The sequence below is a fragment of the Micromonas pusilla genome (assembly GCF_000151265.4).
Source record: "Micromonas pusilla CCMP1545 genomic scaffold MICPUCscaffold_13, whole genome shotgun sequence".
NCBI lineage: Eukaryota > Viridiplantae > Chlorophyta > Mamiellophyceae > Mamiellales > Mamiellaceae > Micromonas > Micromonas pusilla.
The window spans coordinates 560,027-585,410 of record NW_003315894.1 but is presented as its reverse complement, the minus strand read 5'-3'; the positions used below and the strand labels follow the sequence as shown (position 1 = coordinate 585,410).

At 68.5% G+C, this 25,384-nt stretch overlaps 13 protein-coding genes across 13 annotated transcripts; 8 read left to right on the top strand and 5 right to left on the bottom strand.

Annotated features, from left to right (window-relative positions):
* Window positions 1-3,562: 3,562 nt before the first annotated feature.
* On the bottom strand, window positions 3,563-3,898 carry MICPUCDRAFT_9245 (uncharacterized protein; the record flags this gene model as incomplete). The annotated part of the gene is made up of 1 exon (XM_003062833.1): window positions 3,563-3,898. A coding segment is annotated over one exon (336 nt), but the record flags the coding sequence as incomplete, so codon positions are not given.
* Window positions 3,899-5,563: 1,665 nt separating this feature from the next.
* MICPUCDRAFT_4900 (uncharacterized protein) lies at window positions 5,564-6,034 on the top strand (the record flags this gene model as incomplete). Its single annotated transcript, XM_003063036.1, has 1 exon — window positions 5,564-6,034. A coding segment is annotated over one exon (471 nt), but the record flags the coding sequence as incomplete, so codon positions are not given.
* Window positions 6,035-6,673: 639 nt separating this feature from the next.
* On the top strand, window positions 6,674-9,394 carry MICPUCDRAFT_48714 (uncharacterized protein; the record flags this gene model as incomplete). Its single annotated transcript, XM_003063035.1, has 1 exon — window positions 6,674-9,394. The coding sequence occupies one exon, from the start codon at window positions 6,674-6,676 to the stop codon at window positions 9,392-9,394; it is 2,721 nt and encodes a 906-aa protein (XP_003063081.1).
* A 131-nt stretch (window positions 9,395-9,525) lies between these two features.
* On the bottom strand, window positions 9,526-12,553 carry MICPUCDRAFT_52732 (uncharacterized protein; the record flags this gene model as incomplete). Its single annotated transcript, XM_003062832.1, has 2 exons — window positions 9,526-10,919; window positions 11,107-12,553. 2 exons carry the CDS (start codon window positions 12,551-12,553, stop codon window positions 9,526-9,528), a joined length of 2,841 nt encoding a protein of 946 aa, XP_003062878.1.
* Window positions 12,554-12,589: 36 nt separating this feature from the next.
* MICPUCDRAFT_21861 (uncharacterized protein) lies at window positions 12,590-13,379 on the top strand (the record flags this gene model as incomplete). The annotated part of the gene is made up of 2 exons (XM_003063034.1): window positions 12,590-12,742; window positions 13,026-13,379. The coding sequence occupies 2 exons, from the start codon at window positions 12,590-12,592 to the stop codon at window positions 13,377-13,379; spliced, it is 507 nt and encodes a 168-aa protein (XP_003063080.1).
* An 811-nt stretch (window positions 13,380-14,190) lies between these two features.
* Window positions 14,191-14,919, top strand: MICPUCDRAFT_52730 (uncharacterized protein; the record flags this gene model as incomplete). Its single annotated transcript, XM_003063033.1, has 1 exon — window positions 14,191-14,919. The coding sequence occupies one exon, from the start codon at window positions 14,191-14,193 to the stop codon at window positions 14,917-14,919; it is 729 nt and encodes a 242-aa protein (XP_003063079.1).
* Window positions 14,920-15,251: 332 nt separating this feature from the next.
* MICPUCDRAFT_9213 (uncharacterized protein) lies at window positions 15,252-15,521 on the bottom strand (the record flags this gene model as incomplete). Its single annotated transcript, XM_003062831.1, has 1 exon — window positions 15,252-15,521. A coding segment is annotated over one exon (270 nt), but the record flags the coding sequence as incomplete, so codon positions are not given.
* A 1,320-nt stretch (window positions 15,522-16,841) lies between these two features.
* MICPUCDRAFT_52727 (uncharacterized protein) lies at window positions 16,842-18,076 on the top strand (the record flags this gene model as incomplete). Its single annotated transcript, XM_003063032.1, has 2 exons — window positions 16,842-17,087; window positions 17,231-18,076. 2 exons carry the CDS (start codon window positions 16,842-16,844, stop codon window positions 18,074-18,076), a joined length of 1,092 nt encoding a protein of 363 aa, XP_003063078.1.
* Window positions 18,077-18,204: 128 nt separating this feature from the next.
* On the bottom strand, window positions 18,205-19,459 carry MICPUCDRAFT_52726 (uncharacterized protein; the record flags this gene model as incomplete). The annotated part of the gene is made up of 2 exons (XM_003062830.1): window positions 18,205-18,889; window positions 19,089-19,459. 2 exons carry the CDS (start codon window positions 19,457-19,459, stop codon window positions 18,205-18,207), a joined length of 1,056 nt encoding a protein of 351 aa, XP_003062876.1.
* A 388-nt stretch (window positions 19,460-19,847) lies between these two features.
* MICPUCDRAFT_22014 (uncharacterized protein) lies at window positions 19,848-21,379 on the top strand (the record flags this gene model as incomplete). The annotated part of the gene is made up of 3 exons (XM_003063031.1): window positions 19,848-20,265; window positions 20,438-20,782; window positions 20,934-21,379. The coding sequence occupies 3 exons, from the start codon at window positions 19,848-19,850 to the stop codon at window positions 21,377-21,379; spliced, it is 1,209 nt and encodes a 402-aa protein (XP_003063077.1).
* Window positions 21,380-21,586: 207 nt separating this feature from the next.
* On the top strand, window positions 21,587-22,390 carry MICPUCDRAFT_52724 (uncharacterized protein; the record flags this gene model as incomplete). The annotated part of the gene is made up of 2 exons (XM_003063030.1): window positions 21,587-21,862; window positions 22,076-22,390. 2 exons carry the CDS (start codon window positions 21,587-21,589, stop codon window positions 22,388-22,390), a joined length of 591 nt encoding a protein of 196 aa, XP_003063076.1.
* Window positions 22,391-22,583: 193 nt separating this feature from the next.
* On the bottom strand, window positions 22,584-23,609 carry MICPUCDRAFT_52723 (uncharacterized protein; the record flags this gene model as incomplete). The annotated part of the gene is made up of 3 exons (XM_003062829.1): window positions 22,584-22,746; window positions 22,934-23,175; window positions 23,250-23,609. The coding sequence occupies 3 exons, from the start codon at window positions 23,607-23,609 to the stop codon at window positions 22,584-22,586; spliced, it is 765 nt and encodes a 254-aa protein (XP_003062875.1).
* Window positions 23,610-24,021: 412 nt separating this feature from the next.
* Window positions 24,022-25,192, top strand: MICPUCDRAFT_52722 (uncharacterized protein; the record flags this gene model as incomplete). The annotated part of the gene is made up of 2 exons (XM_003063029.1): window positions 24,022-24,747; window positions 24,893-25,192. 2 exons carry the CDS (start codon window positions 24,022-24,024, stop codon window positions 25,190-25,192), a joined length of 1,026 nt encoding a protein of 341 aa, XP_003063075.1.
* Between the last annotated feature and the right edge of the window lie 192 nt (window positions 25,193-25,384).

Sequence of the window (25,384 nt, the reverse complement as noted above, 5' to 3'; positions counted from 1 at the left end):
TCGCGTGGGCGAACGGCGCGCGCGCCATCGCGCGCGACGATCGCGCGCGCCTTCCCGCGCCGCGTCGCCGCGGTGGACGGCGGTTGGATCGAAATCGTCGCGGCCGCGCGCCGCGTCGACGCGGACGCGGCGCACTTTTTCGCCACTGCATTCAACGGCTTTTGTCGATCGCGCTTTTCCCGACATCCCTCGCCCGACCTTGACCCTCCCTTCCACTCTACATCCCTCCTCGCCCCAAAAAAACAGACGAAGGCGCGAAGCTGTTCGCCGCGCGCAAGTACAAAGAGGCCGCCGCGGCGTACGACCAGGGCATCAAGCTCGTCGACGGCGCATCCGCGGTGGCCGCGGATCTCCACGCGTCGCGCGGCGCGTGCTTCTTCCACCTCCGGCTCTACGCCGACGCCGTCGCGGACACGACGCGCGCGCTGAAGATATCTCCGGGTAACGCGACAGCGCTCGTGCACCGCGCGAAGGCGTACGCCGCGACGGGGCAGCAGAAGAAGGCGAAGGCGGACGCGGCGGCGGCGTTGGCGTCGGACCCGAGCGACGACGACGCGAAGGCGACGATGGACGCGCTCGAGCCCAAAAAGGAGGCGAAGGGCCTCGGCGGTTTGGGTCTTCAGCCTAAGAAGAAAGGCAAGGACGCCGGCGGCGCGAATTCCGCCGAGAGCGTCATGGCGCAGACCGCCGCGCGCGCGGTCGAGGCGCAACGGCAGGCGAATGCGATCAAAGCGCGGCAGCAGCAGATGGCGTGGGGCCCGCCCATCACGGTGAAAGCCGCCGCCGGCGACGACGTCCGGAGCGTCATCGTCCCGTCCATGATCTCGCACAAGGACCTCATCACGTCGCTGACGCGGAAGTTCCCGGACGCGAACGCGTTCGAGGTGAAGTACACGGACGCGAGCGGCGCGCTGAGGCCGCTGACGTCGCGCGCGGACTTCCAGGCGGCCGCCGCCGCCGCCGCGGAGAGGGCGGACAAGTCCAAGCCGACGCTGCACGGCATACCCAGCGTGAAGCTGACGCTCGTGGAGCAGGGCGCGGACGAGGCGCCGGCGACCGCGACCGGCGACGCCGCGACCGGCGACGCGGATATGACCGACGCGGCCGCGGGCGACGCGGTCGTGGAGATTGACGAGTGGATCCTCGATTTCGCCGCGCTGTTCCGCGAGCATCTCGGCATCGACGCGGAGGCGCACCTGGACCTTCACGCGGAGGTGCGCGAGCGCGGTGGCAGTTCGTTCGTCTCTCTCGTCGTTCTCTCTCTCTTTCCTCTCGTCGTCCTCTCATTTTCTCTTCGTACTTTGTTCTTCGCTCTGTTCTGTTTTGGAGTCGCGCCGTGTTCCGTCCTCGTTCTCTCGTCGTCGCGCGCGTCCGAGGCGATGACGAGAAAGTCACTCTACTACTCCCGAGACGCACGATGACGAATATCGTTTGATAAATGTCTTTCGCTCCTATCGCGAGCCTCTCCACCGCGACGGACGGGACGAGAGAACGAGACGCGAGCGAGCGCGTCTGCTTCCGTCTGTCTGCTCGTTGCTCTCTCTCTCTCTCGTTTCGCGAACGCCCGCCCGCCTCCACCGAAACGAAACGGACGATCCCTGACCGTTACTCACTCCCCGTACGTATTCTCGCCCCGCCGCCTCGCGCAGGGTCTCGACAAGTGCAACGAAGCGCTCGAGCCGCACGTCTCCCTCGCCGACGCGGAGGAGATGCTCAAGATCGCCGGGGATAAGTTCCAAGAGGCCGCCGCGCTCGCGCTCTTCAACTGGGGCAACGTCCACATGTGCGGCGCGCGCAAAGCCATGGACGGCGGCCGCGACCCGCCGCTCGAGGAGGGAGGCCCCCCCGGCGCGGCCATCGCCTCCGCGGAGAAATACGACGAAGTCGTCGAGCGCCTGGACGACGCGAAGGGACGGTACGAGGCGGCGCTCAAGGTCAAGCCGGATTTCCACGACGCGAAGATCGCCCTCGCGCAGCGTCGGTACGAGCGCGCGCGGCTGTTGTGCGCCGCCGCGGGGTTGAGCGGCGAGGCTGGCGTCAAGGCGAGTTCTGTTGTACCTACACTGGTCCCCATACGACCCCGTTGGCGTGGTGAACGCCGATCCTTAAGGACTTTCGCCGTCGCATCTCTCCGCGCACCCCTCGCGTTCAATCCCTGCGCGCGACGCCTTTCAACGCCAACTGACGCCTTTGAACTCCACCCCGACATTCGCTCGTATAGAACGGCTCTGATTCGGGCCACGACGCGGAGGCGCGCGCGAAGGAAGCCGAGGCGGAGTTCCTCGCCGCGGTCGCGGACTTCGAGACGGTGCTCGCGAAGCTTCCCGAGGAGCCGGCGAAGACGGAGGAGGAGAAGAAAAAGGCGGAGGCGGACAAGGCGGCGCGCGAGGCTGCCGCGAAAGCGGCGGCGGCGGGACAGGCGCCGAAGGAGGGCGAGGAGCCGCCGCCGGAGCCGGAGCCGTCGATGCGCGCGCAAGTGCAGGTGATGTGGGGGAACACGCTGTTCGAGCACTCGCAGATGTGCGCGCGGTTGAAGAAGCCGTGGCGGCCGCTTCTGGACGCCGCGGTCGCGAAGTTTACGGACGCCGGGTGCGCGAAAGGGGACATCGACCAGGCGCTCAAGGTGCACCGGGGCGTGCGCGCCGAGTCGAAATAGGTTCTTTTAGGACGCGGACCGACCGACCGACCGACCGACCGCGGCGGGCGGAAGGAGAAGGAGGCGGGGGGCGAAGAGAGAAGAGGAGAGAAGAGAAGCGGAGCGGAGGCGGCGAAAGGAAAGGAGGAAATGAGGACGCGAGGAGAGGCGGCGGTTCATAGTAGGCGCCCGCCCGTCGCGCGACTTCGGATATCAGACGGCGATCGAACAGTCAACAATGATTTGATTTCGTAAACAAACCGCGCTCTCTTCCCGTAGGGCACCGTACGGGTAGCGTCTTCGCATCTTCTTCCGCGTCTTCCTTCTCGCGCCAGCCAGCCAGCCTTAAAACGGCGGGTCGTCGTCCGCGAACTGCCGCGCGGGCTCGTACCCCCCCTGGTTCGCGTCGTACGGCTGCGAGTAGACGTCGCCCCCCGCCGGAGGGTCGGCGTAGTAGGGGTCGAAGCCGTCGCCGCCGCCGCCCGCCATCGCCGCGCCCGCGGCCGCGCCGACGGCGGCGCCGACGCCGCTGTTCCCGAGCAGCTTGTCCGCGGCCCACTGCGGGGTGTCGTAGGAGTCGATCCACAGCGGCGTCCCGTCGTCCTTGTGCTTGAAATCCGGCCGCCGCGGGTTAGCGCCTGGTTCGAGCTTCTGCGGGCGGTTGTCCCACCAGTTGTTCGGGTTCTCGATCAGGTCCCTCCACTGGTCGTCCTTGGCGCCGCCGCCGCCGCCGCCGCCGCCCGCGGACGCGGACGCGGGCCCGGGCGCGGACGCGGACGCCGCGTAGCCTCCTCCCATCCCCGCGGCGGGCGCGGCGTTGTTCGCGTACGACGCGGGCGGCGGCTGCGGCGACGCCGAGGCGTACGGATCCGACGACGATCTGCCGCCTTGTCGCGACGGGTCGTACGGCGAGACGAACGCGAACTCGTTCGCGCTGATCTTCACCTTGCTGCGGTTCTGCCCCGTCGCCTTGTCGACCCACGTGTTCGTCTTGATTCGCCCGGTGACCCTGATCTGCCGCCCTTTCGTGACGTGATCCGCGAGCTGCCGGCCCGCGTCGTTCCACGCCTCCACCTCCAGCCAGTGCGTGTCGGACTCGTCGTCGCCGCCGCCGCCCATCCCGGGCCCACCGAACCCGTCGTCCGCCATCGGTTTCTTCCCTCTGACGGCGATGTTCACGCGCGCGACGCAGTTGCCGCTCTCGAACGTGACGATCTCCGGGTCCATGCCCGCGTTCCCGATCAGCGTGACCGTGTTGGCGGAGCGAGCGTCCCACTCGACGACGGGCGGGGGCGGCGTGGAGGGGCCGAAGCCGCCGCCGAGGTCGGTCGGCGGCTGCGCGTCGTACGCGCTCGTCGTCGCGGAGGAGCCGCGCGCGGACCCCACGGAGACCCCCGGCGCGGGGATCGGAGGGAATCCCGCGCCGTACGCCGACGCGGAGCCGACGTCCACGCCGCCTCTCGAGGCGAGCGACGACGATCTGAGGTGGCGACGCGACGTCGCGATCGCGCGCGGCGCGGAGGGCGCGCGGACGGCGGAGGAGGCGACGGGAGAAGTCAGCGCGCGCGCGCGTGCGGCGCCGAGGACCTGGCACAGCGTAGACATCCTGCGCATTCCACGACGCGTGCGGAAGGGCGCGAAGCTGGTGTGCGAGAGAGAGGGGCGATTCGCGCGGGAAGGGCGAACAGGAAATTGACTTGAGGTGAAGATTTTTATAGTGGGGTCGCGCGGCCGTTCATCGACTTTTTTCACCCACTCCACGGTTTCAAAAGTTGACCGCGATGCCTTTTGAACGACCGATGCGATGAACACATTACCGTGTAGCTCCAAACAGAGCGCATCATCGTCGTCTGAATCTCCCCACACCTCCCGCGCGCGCGGCCGAGGGTCCCTCCCGCCAGGATGGATCTCCTCAAAGCCGAGCTCGAGAGGAAGCGCAAGGCGAAAGCGGAGGAGTTCGGCGGGCAGAAGTACGTCAAGAAGGCGCACATCACCGCGGTGCGCGAGGCGAAGCTGCGGATGGAGGAGGAGGAGGAGCGGCGCGCGAAGCGCGACGCGACCGCGAACCGATCCGCGCCGCCCGCGGGGACGTCCTCCGAGGGCGACGCGGACGCGGACGCGGAGAAGAGCGGCGCGGCGGCGGCGACGACGACGTCGAAGAAGGGCGACGCGCCCGCGGGGGGCGAGACCGCCGAGGTGCGCGCGGCGTTCTCTCGCCTGGATGTAGCGCGCCCGACGCGTTCGTTCGCTCGACCGCCAACCCTAACGAACGCCCCCCCTCCCCCTCCCCCCCGCGATCGATCCCTCCCTCCCTCCCTCCCTCGTCCGCGCGACAGGCCTCCTCCGACGCGGCCGGCAAACGCGACGACGACCTCGCGGACGTGGAGCAGCTCGACGTCGCGGAGGCGATTCGACGCCTCAGAACGCTCGGGCAGCCGGCGACGCTGTTCGGCGAGTCCGAGCTCGATCGTCTTCGACGCTTGCACGTCGTGCAGCGAGCCATCATGGTGGAGGACGAGCACGCGGGCGGGCAGCAGGCGAACGAGAAGCAGACGGAGCTTAGGGCGTTGGAGGAGTACGCGAAGCGGCAGAAGCAGAGGGGGATCGCCGCGGCGGAGCTCGCGGCGAAGAAGCTCGCGGCGGAGCGGGATCTGAACAAGGCGTCGAACGAAGGTGAGCGAGGGACACGCGCTCCGTCGCTTTTCGAATCTGAATCTCTCTTCGGCGTCGACCGTCGTCGCGCGACCCGCACCCTAACCCTAACCCTAACCCGCACCCTAACACTAACCCTAACACTAACCCTACATTCATCACGACGCAGGCAAGATGGCGGAGATCGCGGAGGAAGAGAACGCGGAGCTCGCCGCGGCGTTCAAAAACGCCGCCGCCGCCGTCGCGAAGCGTCGCGTCGACGCCGACCTCGCGCCCATCGACCAAGTCGGAGCGTACTTCAAATCCCTCCTCGAGGAGTGGGAGCGCGAGCTCGAGGCGAAGCCGGAGGAGTGGATCTACACGGAAGAGGCGAAGCTTCAAGTCGCGAACGTGCGTCTGTGCAGGAACCACATGAAGCCGTTGTTCAAACGCATCAAACGCCGGCAACTCCCCGGCGACATCGAGCGCGCGCTTTTTCTCATGGTCCAAGCGATGAAGGCGCGGAACTACCGCCAGGCTGCGGACGTGTACGTCGGCGTCGCGATCGGCAACGCGCCGTGGCCGATCGGTGTCACGTCCGTCGGCATCCACGAGCGCTCCGCGCGCGAGAAGATCGGCGCGCAGTCGCAAGCGCACGCCATGCACGACGAGGAGACGCGAAAGTACTTGCAGTCGGTGAAGCGTCTGATCACGTTCGCGCAGCGGTCGTACCCCACGGTCCCGTCGCTGTCGCTGGACTTCAACTCCGGGTACAACGGCTGGGACAAGGAGTCGCTCACGCGCGAGGACGCGAAGCTGGACATACGGAAGCAAGTCCCCGCGCTGCTGGCGTTGCCGACGACGTCGGACGGGAAGCTCGCCGACGGGTGGAAGGCGCAGGAGAGCGACACGCGGACGTGGAAGAGCCTTCTCACGCACGCGTACAACGGCGTGAAGGGGATGGAGGACGACGAGGTGAAGAGGGATTTCACGAAAATGACGACCGCGAAGGACGAGGTTTTGAACCGCGATAAGACGATGTACGACGACAGGACTGGGCATCTCACGCGGCAGAGTAAGGGGTTCACGAAGAAGTAGTCCATATGATAGCAGAGGTAAGTTGTTAGGCTGGCCCATGATGTGAGACGAGGGCAAATTCTACGAAAAAAGTTCATCGGTCAGTTGAAAGGGGACGCGATCAAATGTTAAAACCGAGGGATGGGTGAAACCTTTTTGATCGTACGACGGTGACGTGGCCGACCACGCGGCACTCGCGTCCTCGCAACTCGTGGTCTCGCGCGACGTCTCGAGCGAAGCGCCTCTCAGCTTTTCGTCGCTTCGCGCGCGTCCGCAATCCCTCCGCGCGCCCACCCGTCGCCTCCGCATCTTCGACGCACACCTCGCGTCATGGCGACCTCCGCGGCGCCCGCGAGCGGCGCGGTCGCGCGCGCGCGCGCGGGCGCGTCCGCGTCTTTATCCCGCGCGACGACGACGACGACGCATCTCTCGCCGCGCGACGCCGCGCGCGCTCGCGGCCGCGTCGTCGCGTCGCGCGTCGTCCTCGCGCGCGCGGACGCGAACGACGCGCCGACGACGACGTCGGAGAACGCGCCCGCGCCCTCCTCCGAGCCGCGCGCCGCGAAGAAGCGCGACGACGACCGCGGCGACCGCAACCGCGGTCGCAACCGAAAACCGAGAGCGAAGAACCGCGCGTCGTCGTCGTCGTCGTCGTCGTCGCGCATCGCGCGAGCCGCGGACGAGCCCATCGTCTCCGGCGCCGCCGCCGCGAAGTTCATGGGCACGATCGACCTCGACGACGAGATCGACGCGATGGAGATCTTCGCGAGCGCGGGCGCGCTCGCGCGCGAGATGTCCTTCGTCGACGCGGGGGGCCCAATCTCCGCGACGTTCAAAGGCACGATCGACGACGGCGACCTCTCCGCCGCCCTGTTATCCGTGGACGACGACGCCGTCGCGTCGTTCGCGTCGTCATCGCGGCCGGGCGAGAGCGCCGCCGCCGCGACCGCGACGTTCAAGGGCACGATCGACGACGGCGACGTCTCAAATCTATTCCCCGCGGCGAAATCGAAATCGCCGCCGCCGCCGGCGACGCTCGGCGGGCACCCCGAGCTCGCCTTTCTGTGCGACCCGCTCGCGGTGAAATCCATCGCGTCCGACGACGCGACCGACCCGATCAACTCCGCGGAGGTCGTCGGGCGATGCAACGACGTCGTGCGGCGGTGCAAGTCCATGGACGACGTCCTCGCCGTCGTGCGCGAGATGACCGCCGCAGGCGTCGCGCCGGCGGAGAGCACGTACTTCGCGGTGATGCTCGTGTGCCGCAACGTCGCCGCGGTCGGGCCCGCGCGAGCGGTGGAGGTGTACGACGCCATGAGGTTGAACGACGTGAAGGTGAACCGCCGGACGTACGACCTCGCGTTCGAGTGCGCGATCCGAGGGAAACGCGTCGCGGACGCGATGAGAATGAAGGAGGACATGCTCGCGGAGGGCGTGCCTGTCGGCGCGAAAATGTACACGAGTCTGCTGCGCGCGCTCGCGGATAACGACGTCGGGAAAAAGAAAGGGTCGAAGCACAGGCTGATCCGCACGTGCAAGGTGTTCGAGGAGATGCTGTCGACGGGCGTGGAGCCGCCGCCCGCGGCGTTCAACGCGCTGCTGCTCGCCGCGGGACGCGCGAAGCAGCCCGATTTGGTCGCGCGGACGTTTGAAGAGATGGTCGCGACGGGCGTCTCGCCGTCGAGGGAGACGTACGAGACCGCGCTGCACGCGGTCGCGGCGGGGGGGCTCGTGGACGTCGCGCTGGACGTGTTCGGAGCGATGCGGAGGGACGGGTTCGAGCCGAGGAAGAGCACGTGCAACTCGCTTCTCGAGGCGTGCGCGAGCGCGCCGCAGCCGCGGGTTGAGCAGGCGTTTGAAATTTTTTACGCCATGACGGGCGACGGCGGGTTGGGCGTCGTGCCGAACCGCCGGACGTTCGCGCTGCTCATCGACGCCGCGGTCAAGGCGGGTGAGCCGTCGTACGCGTTCGACGCGTTCGAGGCGATGCGCGACGGCGGCGTGGAGGTGACGTTGACCACGTACAACCGTTTGATACACGCGGCGCGCGGAAGCAATAAGGGCGGGTCCAAAAAAGCCGTCGACGGACTCGCGACGGCGATGAAACTCTTCGCTGAGATCAAGGCGCGAGACGACGTCGAGCCGGACGAGTACACGTACGGCTCGCTGCTCGCCGCGTGCGCGTCTGCGGGGGATTACGACGCCGGCGAGACGATCCTCCGCGAGATGACCGCCGCGGGAGTCGGACACAACCGCGTCACGCGCCACGCGACAATCACGCTGCTGGGGAGGTGCGACAAGTGGAGAGAAGCGCTCGCGCAGTACCGCGCGCTCGTGGAGTCCGGCGCGCCGTGCGAGGGCGGCGGGAGGGAGGGGCGGGGCGTCGTCGTCGACGCGGACGCGGAGAAGATTTCGGCGGGCGGCGACCCCAGCGCGCCCGAGTGCGCGCTGGGGTACGGACCGAACCGCGACTCGTACTCGTTGACGTTCGACGCGGTGTTGTCTCCGGGCGGCGCGGAAGCCGCGATCGCGAGCGTCGCGCTGGAGGAGGGCGGCGGCGACGCGTTCATTCACGGCGAGCGCGCGGCCGCCGCGCGCGCGGTCTACCGCGACGGCGTCCACGCCGGGGTGTACGACGAGCCGTCCGCGAGCGTCGACGCGTCGTCCTCGAGCGGCGGCGGCGGCGGCGGCGGCGACGCGTTGCGCGTCAGTTTCACGCACATGACGCGCTCGGAGGCGATCGTCGCGACGCTGGTCCTCCTGGAGGGCTTCGCCGGGATGGACGTCGTGGACGAGAGCGAACTCCCGAGCGGGGTGTTCATCGGCGCGGGCCCGGGTACGAAGGGCAACGCGCAGCGTAGAATGATCGCCGTGGAGAGCGTGTTGCGCGCGGCGTCGCTGCCGTGCGAGACGATCGAGGACCCGAGGACGTACGTCATCGGCGTGCGACGGAGAGACCTCGCGCCGTGGATCGCGAAGATGAAGGGGTCGTTTCCCGTGCACGACTCCGCGTCGCTCGCCGCGGGCGCCGCGCCCGTCGTCGCGCGGTGAGGAGGCGAGTAGGCTGGGTTCGTTTTTAATTAAGATGTCATGACGTTTCGTGCGAATACCGTACGTATGGCGTCGCTCGTTCGTCGGTCACACACGAACCGACGCGTCGTTCGTCCGTCCGTCGGCTTCGATCACACGCCCTGCCGCTGGCACGTCTTCACCGCGGCCTCGATCGCGGCGGCGACCTGGTTCCGCGCCTTCGGCTTCTCCACGACGCCCTGCAACATCTTCACGTCGGAAATTTTCTTCGTCAACTCCCTCAGGTGCTTCGCCGCGATCGGATCCGTCAGCCTCCCCGCGTCGAGCACCGCGTTCACCCCCGCGCACACCTCCGCGACCGTCCGTCTGAGCTGCGATACCTTACAACTCGCGAGTCGGGACTGGTGCCGGGACAAGAACGCGGCCGCGGACGTCGCGAGGATCTCCTCCGCGGCGGCGGCGGCGACGACGGCGACGGGCGGGCCGCCTTCCGATCCCGATCCCCCGCCGCCGCCGCCGCCGCCCTGCGCCGCCGCGATGGCCGCGCCCGCCGCCGCCGCCGCCGCCGCCGCCGCCGCCGCCGCCTTCGCCTTCGGCGACGCCCCTGACTGCTTGAACGGCAAGCTCGCGTTGCAGTGCGGACAGATGCGCGTCGGCGACCCCACGACGCCGTGGCACTCTTGGCACAGCTTGCGTCCTTTCCCCAACGGCGTGCCCGGGTTGTGCGCGTGGAACGTCGCGCCCGCGCCCTTCTTGTGCGACTTCGGCTTCGGCTTCGGCGGCGCGCCCCCGGGCCCCGGATTGTGCGGCAGCGACGCGCCCGCGGCGGCGTTCGTCGTCGACGACGACTTCTTCGTCGCCTTGGGCGGCGGCTTCGGCGGCTTCGGCGCGGACGCCGGCGCGGACGCCGCCGCGCCGCCGCCGGCGTCGAGCCCGCCCGCGGCGGCGTCGGCGGCGGCTTTCGCGAATCCGCTCTTCCCTCGCGTCGCCCTCAGCTCCGGCTCGTTCCTCCGCGCGGCGACGTACGCGGCGTCGTACACGGGCCGCTGCTTTCCCGTTTTCCCGACGCCGCCGCCGCCGCCTCCGAAAAACGGCGCCGGCGGCGGCGGCGGACGCTCGTACCTCGCCGCGAGCGTCCCAACGTGCGACCGCAACGCGCCGCGCCACTGCGCGATAAGCGATTCGCACAGCTTGCGCACGGTCCCGGTCTCATCGTCGTCGTCGCACGCGTCGCGCGTCGCCATCACGCGCTCGCGCACGTTGGTCCCGTCCAGCACCGCGAGCGAGACGTGCGTCGCGTGTAACTCTTTCAGCGCGTCGACGGCGGCGATCGTCGCGCCTCTTCGCGTCTCCGACGCCGTCGCCTTTTCTTTTTTGCTCGTCGACCCGCCGTGATGGCTCTTCTGCCGCGCCGCGAGCGTTTCTATCACGTCGTCCAGAACCGCCTCGATCCGCGACATCGCGTCCTCGACGTCCGCTCTCATGCCCTCCCGCACGAACGCGAGCGCGCGCGTCCGCGCGAGCGTCCACCGCGCCTCTCTCTCCTCTAGCGTCGTCGGGAAGAATCGAGCGTATGTCGGGGTGGAGTTGAAAGGGGTCAGTTAGAGTTGAAAGGCAACGCGGGCGGAGATTGAAAGCGAGGCGTGGGCGGAGAGACACGCCGGGAAAAGTCCTTAAGGATCGGCGTCCACCACGCCGACGCGGTCGTATGGGGACCAGTGTACAGAACGCACCTCGCCGCGTCGATCGCGTCGGCGGATCGACGTCGTCGCCGGTGTGCTCGCTCGCGAAGTAATCCGCCGCTCGCCTTCGCTTCCCGAGCGCGTTCGAGACGTCCCGCGCCGCCTCGAGCCGCGCGACCCTCTGCGCGTGGAACTTGCTCCCGCCCTGGGATCCGCCGGGTTTATGCTTCGGCGGGTGCTTCCCGAAACTCAGCGCGGCGCCCGCGGCGGTCGCGGCGGCGCCGACGCCGCCGCACATCGCCGCGAGCCATCGATGCACGCCGACGAGGTTCCCGCACGTCAACGGTGGGCCGATATCGAACGAGGAAACCTTGTGGTACGAGTAGTGCCCGTCCCTCGTGTCGCGCTCTTCGCCCGTGACCGCGAGCGACGCGACGGAGGCGCGGTCGACGAGGTAGAAGTTGATGCCGCGTCGGCCGTCCGGGAAGACGAACTTTTCTTGCGAGTGCGTCACGAATTTGGGAAGCTGACCGCCGCCGCGCGATAAGCCCGCCCCCGACGCGTCGCTCGCGCGATTCGCCGCCATACCCGCCGCGACGATCGTCGGGGTGACGCCGCCGGCGACGGACGCGCGCGCGATGCCCTCGGCGACGATCCCGTCCAGCCACGCGATGAGCTCGCGGCGGTCCGTCGTCGAGATCGTTCCGTGATTCTTCGAGAAGTTTTTCGCGTTACGGTACGTCGGTCCTCCGCCGCCGCCGCCGCCGCCGCCTCCTCCCGCTCCGGGCGAGTCCTCGCACACCGCCGCGAGCGTCTCTCCGCCGTCGTCGCCGCCGAGGAGGTAGTACTTGAACTTCGTCTCGCCGCCGCCGGGTTGCTTCGCCTCGCGGTAGGACGTGAAGAAGGCGTCGACGTTCTCCGCGGAGCTCTCCTCGGGGTCCGTCATCCAGTCGTCGACCGATCGCTCGCGTCTGTCGATCGATCGATCGATCGATCGATCGATCGCGCGCTCGCGCGCGCGACGATCGAGCGCCGCGCGAGCCGGTGCGGGGGTGCGAGCGCGAGCGACGCGCGCGCTCGTTGTGCCGCGCGTCGACCGAGGAGAGAGGACCGAGAAGATAGTCTCAGGGAGGAGACCTGAGGGCTCGACCCGTTCAATTACCGGTGAAACATTTATTTTCAAACCGTAAAAAACATTTTCTGGTTTCGGAAATCTCGATTCGACCGCGATCGAGCCACACAGCCCACCCACCCACGGATATTTTCCACGCAGCACGTTCCGACGCGCTGACACACGAAAAACAACAACCGGGGCATTATTCGCGGTCGCACCTCGCACCGGTCGCACGCGACACGACCTTCCCAAGATGGGTCCGCCGAAGAGCAAACCCCCTAAAAACACCGATGTGACCCCGTCGCCGCCGGTGAAGTCCACAGCGAGTGCGTCCTCGCCCCCGTCGCGCGGTCGACGCTCTCGCGCGTCTCGCACGCATTTCATCGCGCGCGGTATCCGCCCGGCTGGACGGCGAGACGGATGCTCGATAGACGGTCGCTCCCACCCCCGCGGCCTCGCCCCCTCGTCTTCCCTCCGCTGACGCGCGATCCCACCCCCTATCGACCCGTCGCCGCCGCAGTGGGGCGCAAGAAGATCCGAATCGAGCGCATCGCGGACGAGAGGAACCGCCAGGTCCGTCCCCGCGCCCCCCCCGCGCCGGTCAACATCATCATCCCCCGACCGCGATCGAACGACGCTTCTTTTCCTCGGTCAACCCACCCGCGGCGTCGCGCCGACGAAGGCGCGCGTCGCCGTCGCCGCCGCGTCCCTCGCGGCGCATCGCGTCCTCCCCCCGCGCGACGCCACCGCGACGCCACCGCGACGCCACCGCGACGACGCGCGACGCTGACGCCGTCCCCGCCCCGTCCCCCCGCGCGAAAATCCATCCATCTTCTACCCTCGCGCGCGCGTGCAGGTCACGTTCACGAAGCGAAAGAACGGCCTCATGAAGAAGGCGATGGAACTGAGCGTCTTGTGCGACTGCCAGATCGCGCTCGTGATTTTCAACAGCAACAACAAGCTGTTCCAGTACAGCAGCGGGGATATCAACCACGTCCTGACGCGGTTCAAGAACGACACCGTGGGGCCGCACGAGCGACGCAACAACAAAGACGTGCGTGAGCGCGCGAACGCCCGCGCGGGCGTTGACTTTTCGTCGTCGTTTTCTTTCGGTCCTTTTTCCGTCTTCACCGACGCGTTCTCTTCCCCTCTCGCGGTCGGATTGCCCTCCCTCGCGACGCGTACACCCTCTATAACGCATCACATCTAACCGTTTCCGCCCTCCCCCCCCCGATCTCCCTCTCGCGTCATCAGCTGTTCAACCAACACTTCAAGAACCAGCCCGCGTCGGCGGGGTCTAAAAACCCAAACACCGTGGACTCCGAGGACGAATTCGGAGCCGATACCAGCGACGACGACGACGACGAGCCGACCGCGCGCGGCGCCGCGAAGACGCTGAAGAACGGCGCCAACGGGAAGCACACGTCCGGCGGAAACGGCGGCGGGAAGGTGCTCACGCCGACCAAGCCGCGGAGCGCGAAAGTCGCGGGGGGAAAAAACGCAAAGGCGGTCGCCGCGAGGCTCGCGGCGAAACGCGCCGCCGCCGCCGCCGCCGCCGCCGCCGCCGCCGCCGCGGAGGCGGAGATGGACGAGGACGAGCTCGACGCCGTCGACGGCGTCGCGTCGCTGACGCCCACATCGGAAGGCAGGGCGCCGTCGTGGGGCAACGACTCGCTCGGCGGCGGCGGCGGCGGCGGCGCGTCGAGAAAGTTTCTCGAGCACCTGCAGGCGCGTTCTATACACTGGTCCCCATACGACCGCGTTGTCGTGGTGAACGCCGTTCCTTAAGGACTTTTCCTGGCGTTTCTCTCCGCCCACCCCTCGCTTTCAATCCCCGCCCGCGACGCCTTTCAACTCCACCTGACGCCTTTGAACTCCACCCCGACATTCGCTTGTATGGAACGGCCCTGCAGTCGGCGACGGACGCGCTCGGGAAATCATCCGGCGGGAAGGATCACCCCGGGTCGGCGCTGAACACGTCCGGGCTGTTCAGTTCCGGCGGGAAGTCCCCGAATGGTGGGATGGGGTCGCTGTTCGGCGGGTTGGGGATGTCTGGCGTCACGCCGACGGGGCTGTCGTTCGGCGGGCTCATCTCTCCCGGCGCGCTGCAGGCGGATCTCGGCGCGAGCCTGGAGTTTCCCGCGGCGTCCGGCGGCGGCGGCGGCGGCGGCGGCGGCGGCGGCCTCGCCGCGGGGATCCTAAACAACTCGCTCAACGCGAAGCACGCCGTGTTGAAGAGTTCCGCGAGCGCCGGCGGCGGGACGGTCGGGAACGGGAACGGGAACGGGAACGGGAACGGGAAGAAGGGCGACTTGCGGATCGACATCCCGGAGAATACGTCGAAGACGATCGAGGTGGCTGCGGCGCGCGGCGTCGGCGTCGGCGACGCGTCGGGCGCGAGCCCGAGCCCCGGGCCGCTGACGTCGCTCCTCATGCGAGGCCCGGACGGTATCAACCTGTCCGGCCGCGGGGACGGCGGGGGGAACGAGAAGGCGACGGAAGCCGCGGCGGCGGCGGCGGCGGTGCGCGCGGACGCGGCGAAGAGAGAAGAAGAGAAGGAGACGACCAAGCTGGCGGACGGCGGCGGGTCGTTCGCGCTGCCGGGTTTGGGCGGCGGCGACGTCGACGTCCCGTCCCCGACGGCGCTCGGCGGGAGGGATAGGGCGGCGGGGGTGAAGCGGGCGAGGAACGCGTCCGTGAGCGAGCCGAGCCCGGGGACGGGGAAGCGCTCGACGCGAAGCAGAAAGTGACCGACGTCGCGTCGAGATTCGATTCGATCGGACGACGGTTGACCGGAACCGAAGAGGCGCGTTATCATAAGAAGTCGGGGCGCGAGAGAAGAGAGCGATAGCGGCGCGGCGAGCGACCGAGTCGCGCGATGCGACGACGCGAGATTGATTCTAAGACTAAACACCTCCCGCCGCGCGCGTTCCGTTCCGTTCCGTTACGTTCCGCGCGTTCGGACCGAGGACGACGACACCCAAAAGTGGACGACGAATGCGAATGCGAACGCATCCCCGATCCCCGATCCACCATCCCCTCACGCGGTCGCGACGTCGTCGTCGACGCACATGTACACGCCCACGTCCTCGAGCTGCCGCACCGCCGCCGGGATGCTCTTCAGCGGGTTCCGCTTGATGTCCAGCCGCTTCAGCTTCCGCAGCTTCCCCAGGTCCGCGGGCAGCGACGTGAGCCGATTGAAGTAGAGCTCAAGCCGCTCGAGCTGCAACAAGTTCCCGACCGCTTTCGGCACGGACGTGAGGTGGTTGTTGCTGAGCGTGAGCGATCGCAGGTGCGATAGCCTCCCCAGCGTCTCCGGCACGGACGTCAGCGCGTTGTAGCTCACGTCCAGCTCCCTCAGCGCGCCGAGCTTTCCGACGCACGCGGGCACCGCGCCGGACAACCCTCTCTCGTCGAGAACGACTTTTATCACTCGATCCCTCGCGTCGAGCGTGACACCTTCCCAGCCCGAGATTGGCACATCGAGCGGCCAGAGCGACTGCAGCGCGGGCGAGGACGCGCGCCAGGTCTTGAGCGCGTCCGCGTCGCCGACCGCGCTCCCTGACGTGCTCGGGGAGCCCGGGCCGGGGATCCCCGCGCCCGCGCTCGAGGACGCGCCGCAGCCCATCGAATGTGAATGAGACGCGCCCCTTCGCGATCGATGAAAACCTGACTCAGCTCAAAACAGATTCATCGGTGAGTTGAAAGGAGGTGCGATCAAGTGTTGAAACCAGGGACGGGTGAAAATCGTGCACAGAACGCACTTTTCAACCGATGAAAAGAGCCCGGCAAAAAAAGGTCGTTTCCAACGGCTGCCCTGCGCAAAGACCGACGCGCGCGATGGCCACGTCGCCGCCGCCCGCGACGCGCTCGCCCGCGCCGCCCGAGCGCGCGGGCCGCACCCCCGGCTCCATCGTCCGCCGATCGCGCGCCGCGCACGACCGCGACCCCGCGGAGGTCGTCGTCGTCGGCGAGATCACGGGCGCGACCGGATTCGAAAAGAGCACGCGCGGGGGATCCGTGTGGTGCAAGTGGGCGGTCGTGCACGGCGAGCGATGGACGCTGACGCGAGGGGACAAGTCCGGGGCGACGCAGGCCGCGAAGGCGTGCTGGGCCGGCGGCGAGCTCGCGACGTGGGCGCACCCGATACAGCTCTCGTTCAAGACGACGAGCGCGCAGGCGCGTCCGCTCGTCGCGTCGCGTCGCGTCGCGTCGGTCGCGCGCGTCCGGTCGACCGGAGGACGCGGGCGAACCGAGCCAACGGCTTACTTTTATTCCGATGTCAGCGTCGTCGTCCCTCCCTCCCTCCCTCCCTCGTCCGCGCTCGCTGACATCCTCGTTCGACGCCCCCGCCTCCCGACGACGACGCGCGCAGGGCTGGCCGAAGCTCGTGTTCGCGGTGTACGAGCGCGACGCGTGGAGCGGCGTGGACGTCTTCGCGGCGTACGGCATCAAGGTGCGTTCTGTACACTGGTCCCCATACGACCGCGTCGGCGTGGTGAACGCCGATCCTTAAGGACTTTTCCCGGCGCATCTCTCCGTCCAACCCTCGATGGTTTCAATCCCGACACACCTCGATGCCTTTCAACTCCGCTTCTGACGCCTATGAACTCCACCCCGATATCATCGCTCGTATAAAACGACCCTCAAGAACCTCCCGCTCTCCCCCGGGATGCACGAGCTCGAGTGCCACTGCTGGCGCGCGAACGATCGAAACGCGCGCCTACAGGAGGGCGTCGCGGAGTTCTTCGCCAACGCGCGCCCGGAGCTGGAGGGGTGGAAGGACGCGCTTCTGTCGCGCGACGACCTGTTCGCCTCGAGCGCGATCACCGTGGGCATGGGCAGCGTCCACGCGCAACTCATGCTCGTGACCAAAGGGATGGACGGGCCCGACGGCGTGTCCAAGGCGTCCGCGGGGGTGAGACTGCTTCCCATACGACCCTGTTCGCGTGGTGCACGTCGTTCCTTGAGGACTTTTCCCGTCGTCACTCTTCACCCGCGCTTCCCCTCCAACGTTTGACCGGTAAGACGTTCGACTGACCGATCGCTTCACCCACGCAGGCGCCGACGCCCGGGAAGGAGCTCGAACGGCGCGCGCGTCGGTTCGAGCAGAACGCGCGCGGGAAAGGCGGCGAAAAGCTCTCGGACGACGACGACGAGTACGACGACGAGAACGCGTCGCCCGGGTCCCGAGGCTTCCGAGGCTTCGGGAAGGCGGGCGTCGCGGCGTCGCTCGGGCTGCAATCGCTCCGTCGGAACCTCCCGACGGACCCGCGAGACGTCGCCGACGCGGTGGAGTCGCCGGACCGAGACGCGCGGCGAAGCGAACGCGCGGCGGCGGTGCGAGCGTCGTACACGCGTCCGGAGCGCGCGAGCCGGACCGCCGCCGCGTCGGGGTACCCCGAGGAGCGCGGAAGCTGGAACGACGTGGAGAACGGAGGCGCGGCGGCGGCGGCGGCGACGACGACGACGCGACGCGCGCGGCGGTCCGCGGCGCTCGACGCCGACGACGCAGACGTCACCGCGCCGCGGACGTCGCGCAGAGACCGTCGCGGCGGCGGCGTCGTCTCGACCGGATCGAGTTTGCTGAGCGAGCGCCGCGCCGCGCGCCATCCCGCGGCGGGGACGGACGGCGACGGGTCCGGAGCCGTCGCGCCGCGGTCGAGAACGGCGTTGTCGCACGAGGTGGAGAGCATCGAGGACGCGCCGTTAAACGGCGACGGCGGCGCCGCCGACGTCGTCGCGGCGTCGAGGCGGGAAGCGAGGAGCGCGAGGCTGGCCGCCGCGGGCGGCGGCGGCGGCGGCGGCTCGCACTCGCCCGTGGACGACGCCGCGGGGGTGGAGGCGAGGCGGCGGTATCTGGACATCGAGCCGGGCGGGCGTCGGCGGCGAAACGCGCCGCTGTGACGCGTCGAAGAGTACTACGTAGCTGTACATGAATACTGACGACGACGAACGAAACGAAACGAGACGAGCTTCGTTTGGTACACTATCTCAGCGCGATCGGGTGGGATACAGTACCCCCCCTCCCCCTCCTATCCCAACACTTCCACGGCGTCGGCGCCGTCGTCGTCTTCGCCCGGTCCGAGTTGCTCTTCCAGCGACAGCAGAAGGTCGCCGCACGCCTCAGGGTTTTGCGAACACGCGTCCTCGTCGTCCATCCATTCGAGCTCCACGCGCTTCATCTCGTTCGCGACGACGTCACGTAACGCATCCCCGGTGAACGTTTTTCCATCCTCCCCGATCCCCGGCGCGTCGCCCTTCAGCCTCCACACGAACGCCCGGATCACGTCCTCGGGGCCCTCCTCGCCGATCACCTTCAACATCCCCTTGTACGCGAATCGCTCTCCGACTAGCCACTTGTCCGTCGTCACCGCTACGGCGCCGCGCCGCATCACCGCGCTCAGCGCGGCAGAGAGTTCCGGCAGCCGCAGACCGTCCTCGGACGGGAACGCGGTCGAGTACGCCAGCGCGAGCGTCGCGGAGGAGAGATCCGCGGCGGCGGCGTCGATCGCAGCCGCGAAAACCGCCGCGTCCGCCGGCGACGTCGCGCCGGTCCCCATGCGACCGCCTCCTCCCGCGCCCAAGCACGCGTCCGCGTGCGTCGACGCGGCGACGCCCTCTCTGAGCACGCCCGCGGCCTCGAGCCTGCGTATCGCCGCCGCGCCGAGGTCCGCGAGCGGTTTCGAGGCTTCCACGCCGACGACGCGTCGCCACGGCCTGAGGGTCGTTCCATACGAGCGAACGTCGGGGTGGAGTTGAAAGGCGTCAGAAGCGGAGTTGAAAGGCGTCGAGGTGCGTCGGGATTGTGAGCGAGGGGTGGGCGGAGAGAGACGAACGCCGGGAAAAGTCCTTAAGGAACGGCGTTCACCACGCCAACGCGGTCGTATGGGGACCAGTGTAGGGCTATAGAACGCACCTCATCGTCGCCGCCGCCAACAGAAGCCTTCCGGCGCCAGAGCCGACGTCGACGAGGACGGGCTCCGCGCGCGACGGGTCGTTCGCGATCGCGAGCGCGTCTCGAAACGCGCTCCTCGATGATTCCGACGACGATTCGTCTTCCGATGATGATCCCCCAACGGAACGCGAACCGTCGTCGTCCGAACACGACGACGACCCCTCGCTCTCGAGCGCGGCGGCGACGGCGGGGTGCTCGAGGACGCTCAGGAGCCCGGTCAGCGGGAACTCGCCGTACGCGCCGTGCGTCTCCGCGTCGAGGTTGTTCATCGCGACCTCGAAGCGAAGGCGGCGGGATTCGCCGCCACCGAGGACGCCGCCGGCGACGTCCATCAGCGCCTTCGCGTCCGCGGGGGCCGCGGTCGCGACGACGGAGCGTCGTCGTCGTCGGTGATGATTATGATGAAGATGACGGTGATGATGACGAGGAGGAGGAGGACGACTCGCGACTCGCGTCTCTCTCCGCGCGGGGTGACGACCGGGGACGCGCGGCGCGACCGGCGCGGCGGCGTTGGGCGCGGCGATGGGCGCGGGGGGCATCGTGCGCGTCCGCGCGAACGAGCCTCCCGCGCGCGGCGCACTGGCGGCGGGCGACGATGCACTGTTTCCTCGGAACCGGATATCGCCAATGCGAACAGAACGTAAAAACAAACCCGCGTGCGTGCCGACCTCCGCGCGCGACGACACGTCTCGCCGCGCGCGGACGCTCCCGTCGCGATACATGCCCTCCCTCCTCGTGCCAATCCCCTCGCCCGCGCGCGCATCGCGCGCGGCGTCTCTCGGGTCCACCGCCGCGCGCCGCGTCTCGCGCCGCGTCGCGCGCATCGCGTCCGCGTCCTCGTCGTCGAGCGATGAGATTTCGAGCCGACGACGAGATCGAAACCCCGCGGCGACGCGCCTGCGCGAGCTCCTCGCGGGCCCGGACATCGTCCAGACCCCGTGCGCGCACGACGCGCTCTCCGCGTCGCTCATCGAGCGCGCGGGGTTCAAAGCCGGGTTCATGTCCGGCTTCTGCGTCTCCGCGGCGCGCCTGGCGATGCCCGACGCGGGACTCATCTCGTACGGCGAGATGGCGGACGTCGGGAGGACGGTGTGCGAAGGCGCGTTCTACCATCTCACACTGGTCCCCGTACGACCGCGTCGGCGTGGTGAACGCCGATCCTTAAGGACTTTCTCTCCCGGCGCATCCATCTCTCCGCCCAGGGTCCCTCGCTGGTTTCAATCCCGACACACCTCGACGCCTTTCAACTCCGCTTCTGACGCCTTTCAACTCCACCCCGACGTTCGCTCGTACGGACCCTCGACCCTCAGCCGTGTCGCCCGGGTTCCCGTTCATCGGCGACGCGGACGACGGGTACGGGAACGCGATGAACGCGAAGAGGACGACGCGCGGGTACGCCGCCGCCGGGTTCGCAGGGCTGCTCATGGAGGACCAGGTCGCGCCGAAAGCGTGCGGGCACACGCGGAATCGGAGAGTCATCCCGCGCGCCGACGCCGTCGCGCGCGTCAGAGCCGCGTGCGACGAACGCGACGAGGGGCCGAACGGGGACATCGTGATCTTCGCTCGGTCGGACAGTCGAAGCGCGGAGAGTTTAGAAGAGGCGCTGTGGCGCGTCGCCGCGTTCGCGGACGCGGGCGCGGACGCGTTGTTCATAGGTGCGGTGCGCGCGCGGACGTCCTATGAACATCGGTCGTTTTGGTTTCGGTTCTCTCTCTCACGGCAGTCAGGTCGACTTCTCCCCGAACCGCCCCGACCGCGACCGTCCTAAACCCTAAATCCTGACCCACCACCTAACAAACCAAACAGATGCGCTGCGATCGCGCGAGGAGATGGAGGCGTTCTGTAAGATCGCCCCAGGCGTGCCTAAGATGGCCAACATGCTCGAGGGCGGCGGCGCGACGCCGATATGCTCGCCCGACGAGCTCCGAGACATGGGGTTCAAAGTCGTCGCGTACCCGCTGTCGCTGCTCATGGCGTCCACGCGCGCGATGGAGAACACGCTGCGGACGATCCGCGACGAGGGGTACCCGGACGAGAGCACGCTCGGGACGTTCGAGGAGATCAAGGACGTGATCGGGTTTAACGCGTACTACGCGGAGGAGGCGCGGTACGACACGACGCGCGCGGCGAACGCGAACGCGGCGGCGGCGGCGGGGTCGGGGTCGACGGGCGGCGAGGCGGCGTACGACGCCGCGTTCGACGCGCTCTGCGAGGACGACCCGAGCGCGGACGAGTGCAAGGTGTTCGACTGACGCGCGCGCGCGTTCGCGGCGACAAGAGGTGGAGGCGCCGGTCTAGCTAGTAGACCGCGTTAGGCGAGAGGCTAGACAAAAGTTGAAAGATCGCGATCGATGATTGGTCGCTCGGGGAAGCGTCGGACGAACGCGCGTCGCCCGACGACCCGCCGCGACGGAGTCTGATCGGTCACAGCCGCCGCGCGCGCGCGCGCGCACGCCACGATGCCGCTCTCGCGCACCGCGTCGTCGCACATGCTCAACATGACGCACAACTTCTCGAAGACGTCCATGCCGTGGGGCCCGCGGCGGTCGATCCTCGCCGGCGGCAGCGGCATCTTCTTCTTCCTTCCCGGCGTGTTCGCGACCGGCGCGATGAAGGGGTGGATATACCTCGCGTTCTGGATACAGGGCGTGGTGTCGTTCATGTCAGACTACTGGACGTGCGGGATGGACTCCGCGTGGCACGGCGCGGACCGATGGATGGCGACGATCATGACGGTGCGCGCCCGTCCGCGCGAGCGGTCCCGTCGCGACGACCGCGGTCGCTTCCCTCCGGCGCTTCGTTCGCCCTCTCAGCTCGTTCGTCTCGCGTTTTCGTCCGGTCGTCTCGCGCGCGCCGATCGACCGATCGCTGACCTCCCTCGCCCTCGCGCGCGCGCCGATCGCTGACCTCCCTCGCCCTCGCCCTCGCCCTCGCCCGACGCGACGCAGCTCGGGATGATGTGGTTCGCGCACGACCGCCTGTCGTTCTGGCACGCCGCGCTCGCGCTCCCGCCGCTGTTCTGTCTGTATCTCTCCAAGCGCGCGGTCCTCGCTGCCGACTGGGGAAAATTCGTGCTCTGGCACACGCTCTGGCACGTCGGCGGCGTCTCCGGCGCGTCGTACATCATGTGGCTCATGTACGACCAGCCCGCGCTGGGGGACGTCGTGGGGAACATCGCGTCCGTGGTCGTGGACGTCGTGGGCGCCGTGGGGGAGAACGCGAGCGCGGCGATGACCTGGGCCGGAGGCGGGTCGGAGTTGTGACGGACGAACGGGACGGGCGGACGAGACGGACGGACGCGTCCGGTCGGGAGAGCCGCGACGATCGTCGTCGCGCCGCGCGCGATGAAGAAATTAGATAGCTACGAATTATTAAATTACGTCGAGTCATATTGTCATCGCGAACGACGGCGTTCGACGTCGAGAGGACGAGAAAACAGGCGGGTCACGCGGCGGCTCAAAACGTCTCGACGCAATCCAAACGCACGCGCCCGCACTCCGTGGGCTCCCCCACGCTCACCTTCGACAACCCCACGAGATCCGCCTGGTACGTCTTCGTGACCTTGAACGACAGCCGCCCGTCGCTCAGGACGTGCCCGCTCTTGCTCCCGCGCGCGTGTCTCAGGGTCGTTCCATACAAGCGAACGTCGGGGTGGAGTTCAAAGGCGTCAGGTGGAGTTGAAAGGCAACGCGGGCGGGGATTGAAAGCGAGGGACCCTGGGCGGAGAGACACGCCGGGAAAAGTCCTTAAGGATCGGCGTTCACCACGCCGACGCGGTCGTATGGGAACCAGTGTATAGAACGCACCTCATCTCGCCGAACAGTTTCCCCGCCGGGACGTGATACCCGCCCTCTCGCACTTCCACCCTGTTGACGTCGAACGAGAGCAGCATGTACGGGTACAGCGGTTCCTCGAACAGGCCCCAGATCCACAGTCCAGCCTTGCGCTCGTTCGGGTCCTGCGAGGGGAGTGGGGAGTGGGGAGTGGGGGGGACGAAGGCGACGACGCGCGATGAGGGAGACTCTGAGGAGACTATATCGCAGACGAGCTACGACAGGTAGAGCGATAAGAAGCATCTCGCGCGGAGCGACCGAAACCGATCGCGATCGTCGGCGGTCGCACCTCCTCGAGCGTCCATCGATGCAGCCCGCCGTCGACGAACACGCCGTCGTCGTCCTCCACGATCTGGACGACCCCTTGCGGAGGCTCGTACCCCTCGTCGACGACGAACACGCACCGCGCGTCGACGACTCGGTCCGGCTCCGACGACGCGCCGACGCCGCTGAAGAGCTCCAGTCGCAGTCGCCACGTCGAGGAGGCGTCCAGGGACGGGAGCGCGTCCGAGGCGGCCGCCGCGCGCGTCGCGAGCGCTTTGCGCGCGTCGCGAGCGTCGCGGGCAAAAGGCGAGGAGGCGACGCGCGTTGGGGCGACGCGCGCGAGCGACGGCCGCGCGGCCGCGGCGGCGTGGTGCGACAGCGCCATCGCGAGTGCGATGCCACCCTGTCCGCGTCAAGTGCTGGTTCCGAAAACGAGCTCGTCGCGCGTCATCGGAAACGTCCGTTAGTTCGCGGGCGCGGCGCACTGTCCGCGGCGCGGCGCGGCGCGGCGCGCGCGAGGGCACGATACGGATCGGGGGATGTCGCAGGCGTCCTCGAGGCTGGCGCCGTGGCGCCCGAGGCCGAGCCCCGTCGTTGACGCGCTCCTTCGCGGTGCGCGCGGCGGCCGTTTGACCGACGACCATTAAATCTCTTCCACGACGACGACTCGGTGCCCACTCTCCGCGCGGACCATCCCGCCCCGTTGAGACTCGCCCTCACGCGCGCGCTTCGTCCCCATCCCGGCGACGTCTGTCTCCCACTCCCTCCCAGGCGACGCGCATCCGCCCCCCGGGGACATGTTCCTCGTCCAGCGCGTCGGCCCGACGTCGTTCGTCGTGCGCGAGGACGGACGGAGGCGCGCGTGCAAAGTCTTGATCGGCGCGAAGATGACGTGCGGCTGCGGCGGCGGGTTCGGCGGTTCGAACACGAACCGCCGCGTCGGTTCAAATTCCGCGCGCGCCGGCTCCGGGCTCAGCGCGACGACGAGCGCGACGCGGCTGGCGATCATGGAAGCCGCGGGGATTCGAACCGACGCCGACGACGCCGCGACGGTTCACGCGACGCGAGACCTCCCGGAGGTCTGCGCGCACATTGTCTTCGTGATGCGAAAGGTGCTCGGCGTGCCGCGGTCCAACCCGCTGACGTGGCAGGTGTCGCTCATCGACCGCGAGCTGGACGAGGTCTTGCGGTGCGAGCCGAGGGCGGTCGCATTCGCCGTGGACGCGGGGCGACGGCGGGGGGAACGATCGACCGACGCGAGCGGCGGCGGCGTCGGCGACGCGTCCGACGCGCGCGAACGCGGCCGCCGCGCGTTGGAAGCGGACGAGGCGTGTCCGATCTGCTACGAGCCCATGCGCGCGGCGGCGTCCGCGTCGTCATCAAAGCGCGATTTCGATCACGGCGACGATTTGCTCTGGTGCGAGCGCGGATGCGGTCGCAACGTCCACGCGCGGTGCCTCTCGCTGTACGCGCAACATCAGGCGCGTTCTATACACTGGTTCCCATACGACCGCGTCGGCGTGGTGAACGCCGATCCTTAAGGACTTTTGCCGTCGTCTCTCTCCGCCCACCCCTCGCTGCTTTCAATCCCCGCCCTCGACGCCTTTCAACTCCGTCTGACGCCTTTGAACTCCACCCCGCCATCGCTTTGTATGGAACGACCCTCAGGCGAGCGTCGACCAGCCGACGACGTGTCCGCTGTGTCGCGCGGCGTGGGGGGAGGTGGAAAGATGGAAACCGAAACCGTCGCGTCCGGGCCGTTTTCGAGGGGTGAACGCCGCCGCCGCCGCCAACCCGGACGCGCACTACGGCGTCACGTGCGGCGCGTGTCGCGTCGCGCCGATCCTCGGGACGCGGTTCAAGTGCGTCGTGTGCGAGAGCTACGACTTGTGCGGCGCGTGTTTCGCGCGCGGGGAGGCGCGCGTTCTCCTTCACACTGGTCCCCATACGACCGCGTCGGCGTGGTGAACGCCGTCCCTTAAGGACTTTTCCCGGCGCATCTCTCCGCCCACGCCTCGGTTTCAATCCCCGCCCGCGTTGCCTTTCAACTCCGACTGACGCCTTTGAACTCCACCCCGACTTCGCTTCGTATGGAACGGCCCTCAGGCGCACGCGACGCACCCGTTCGAGGCGCGGGAACGCGGAACGTCAACCGTCGCG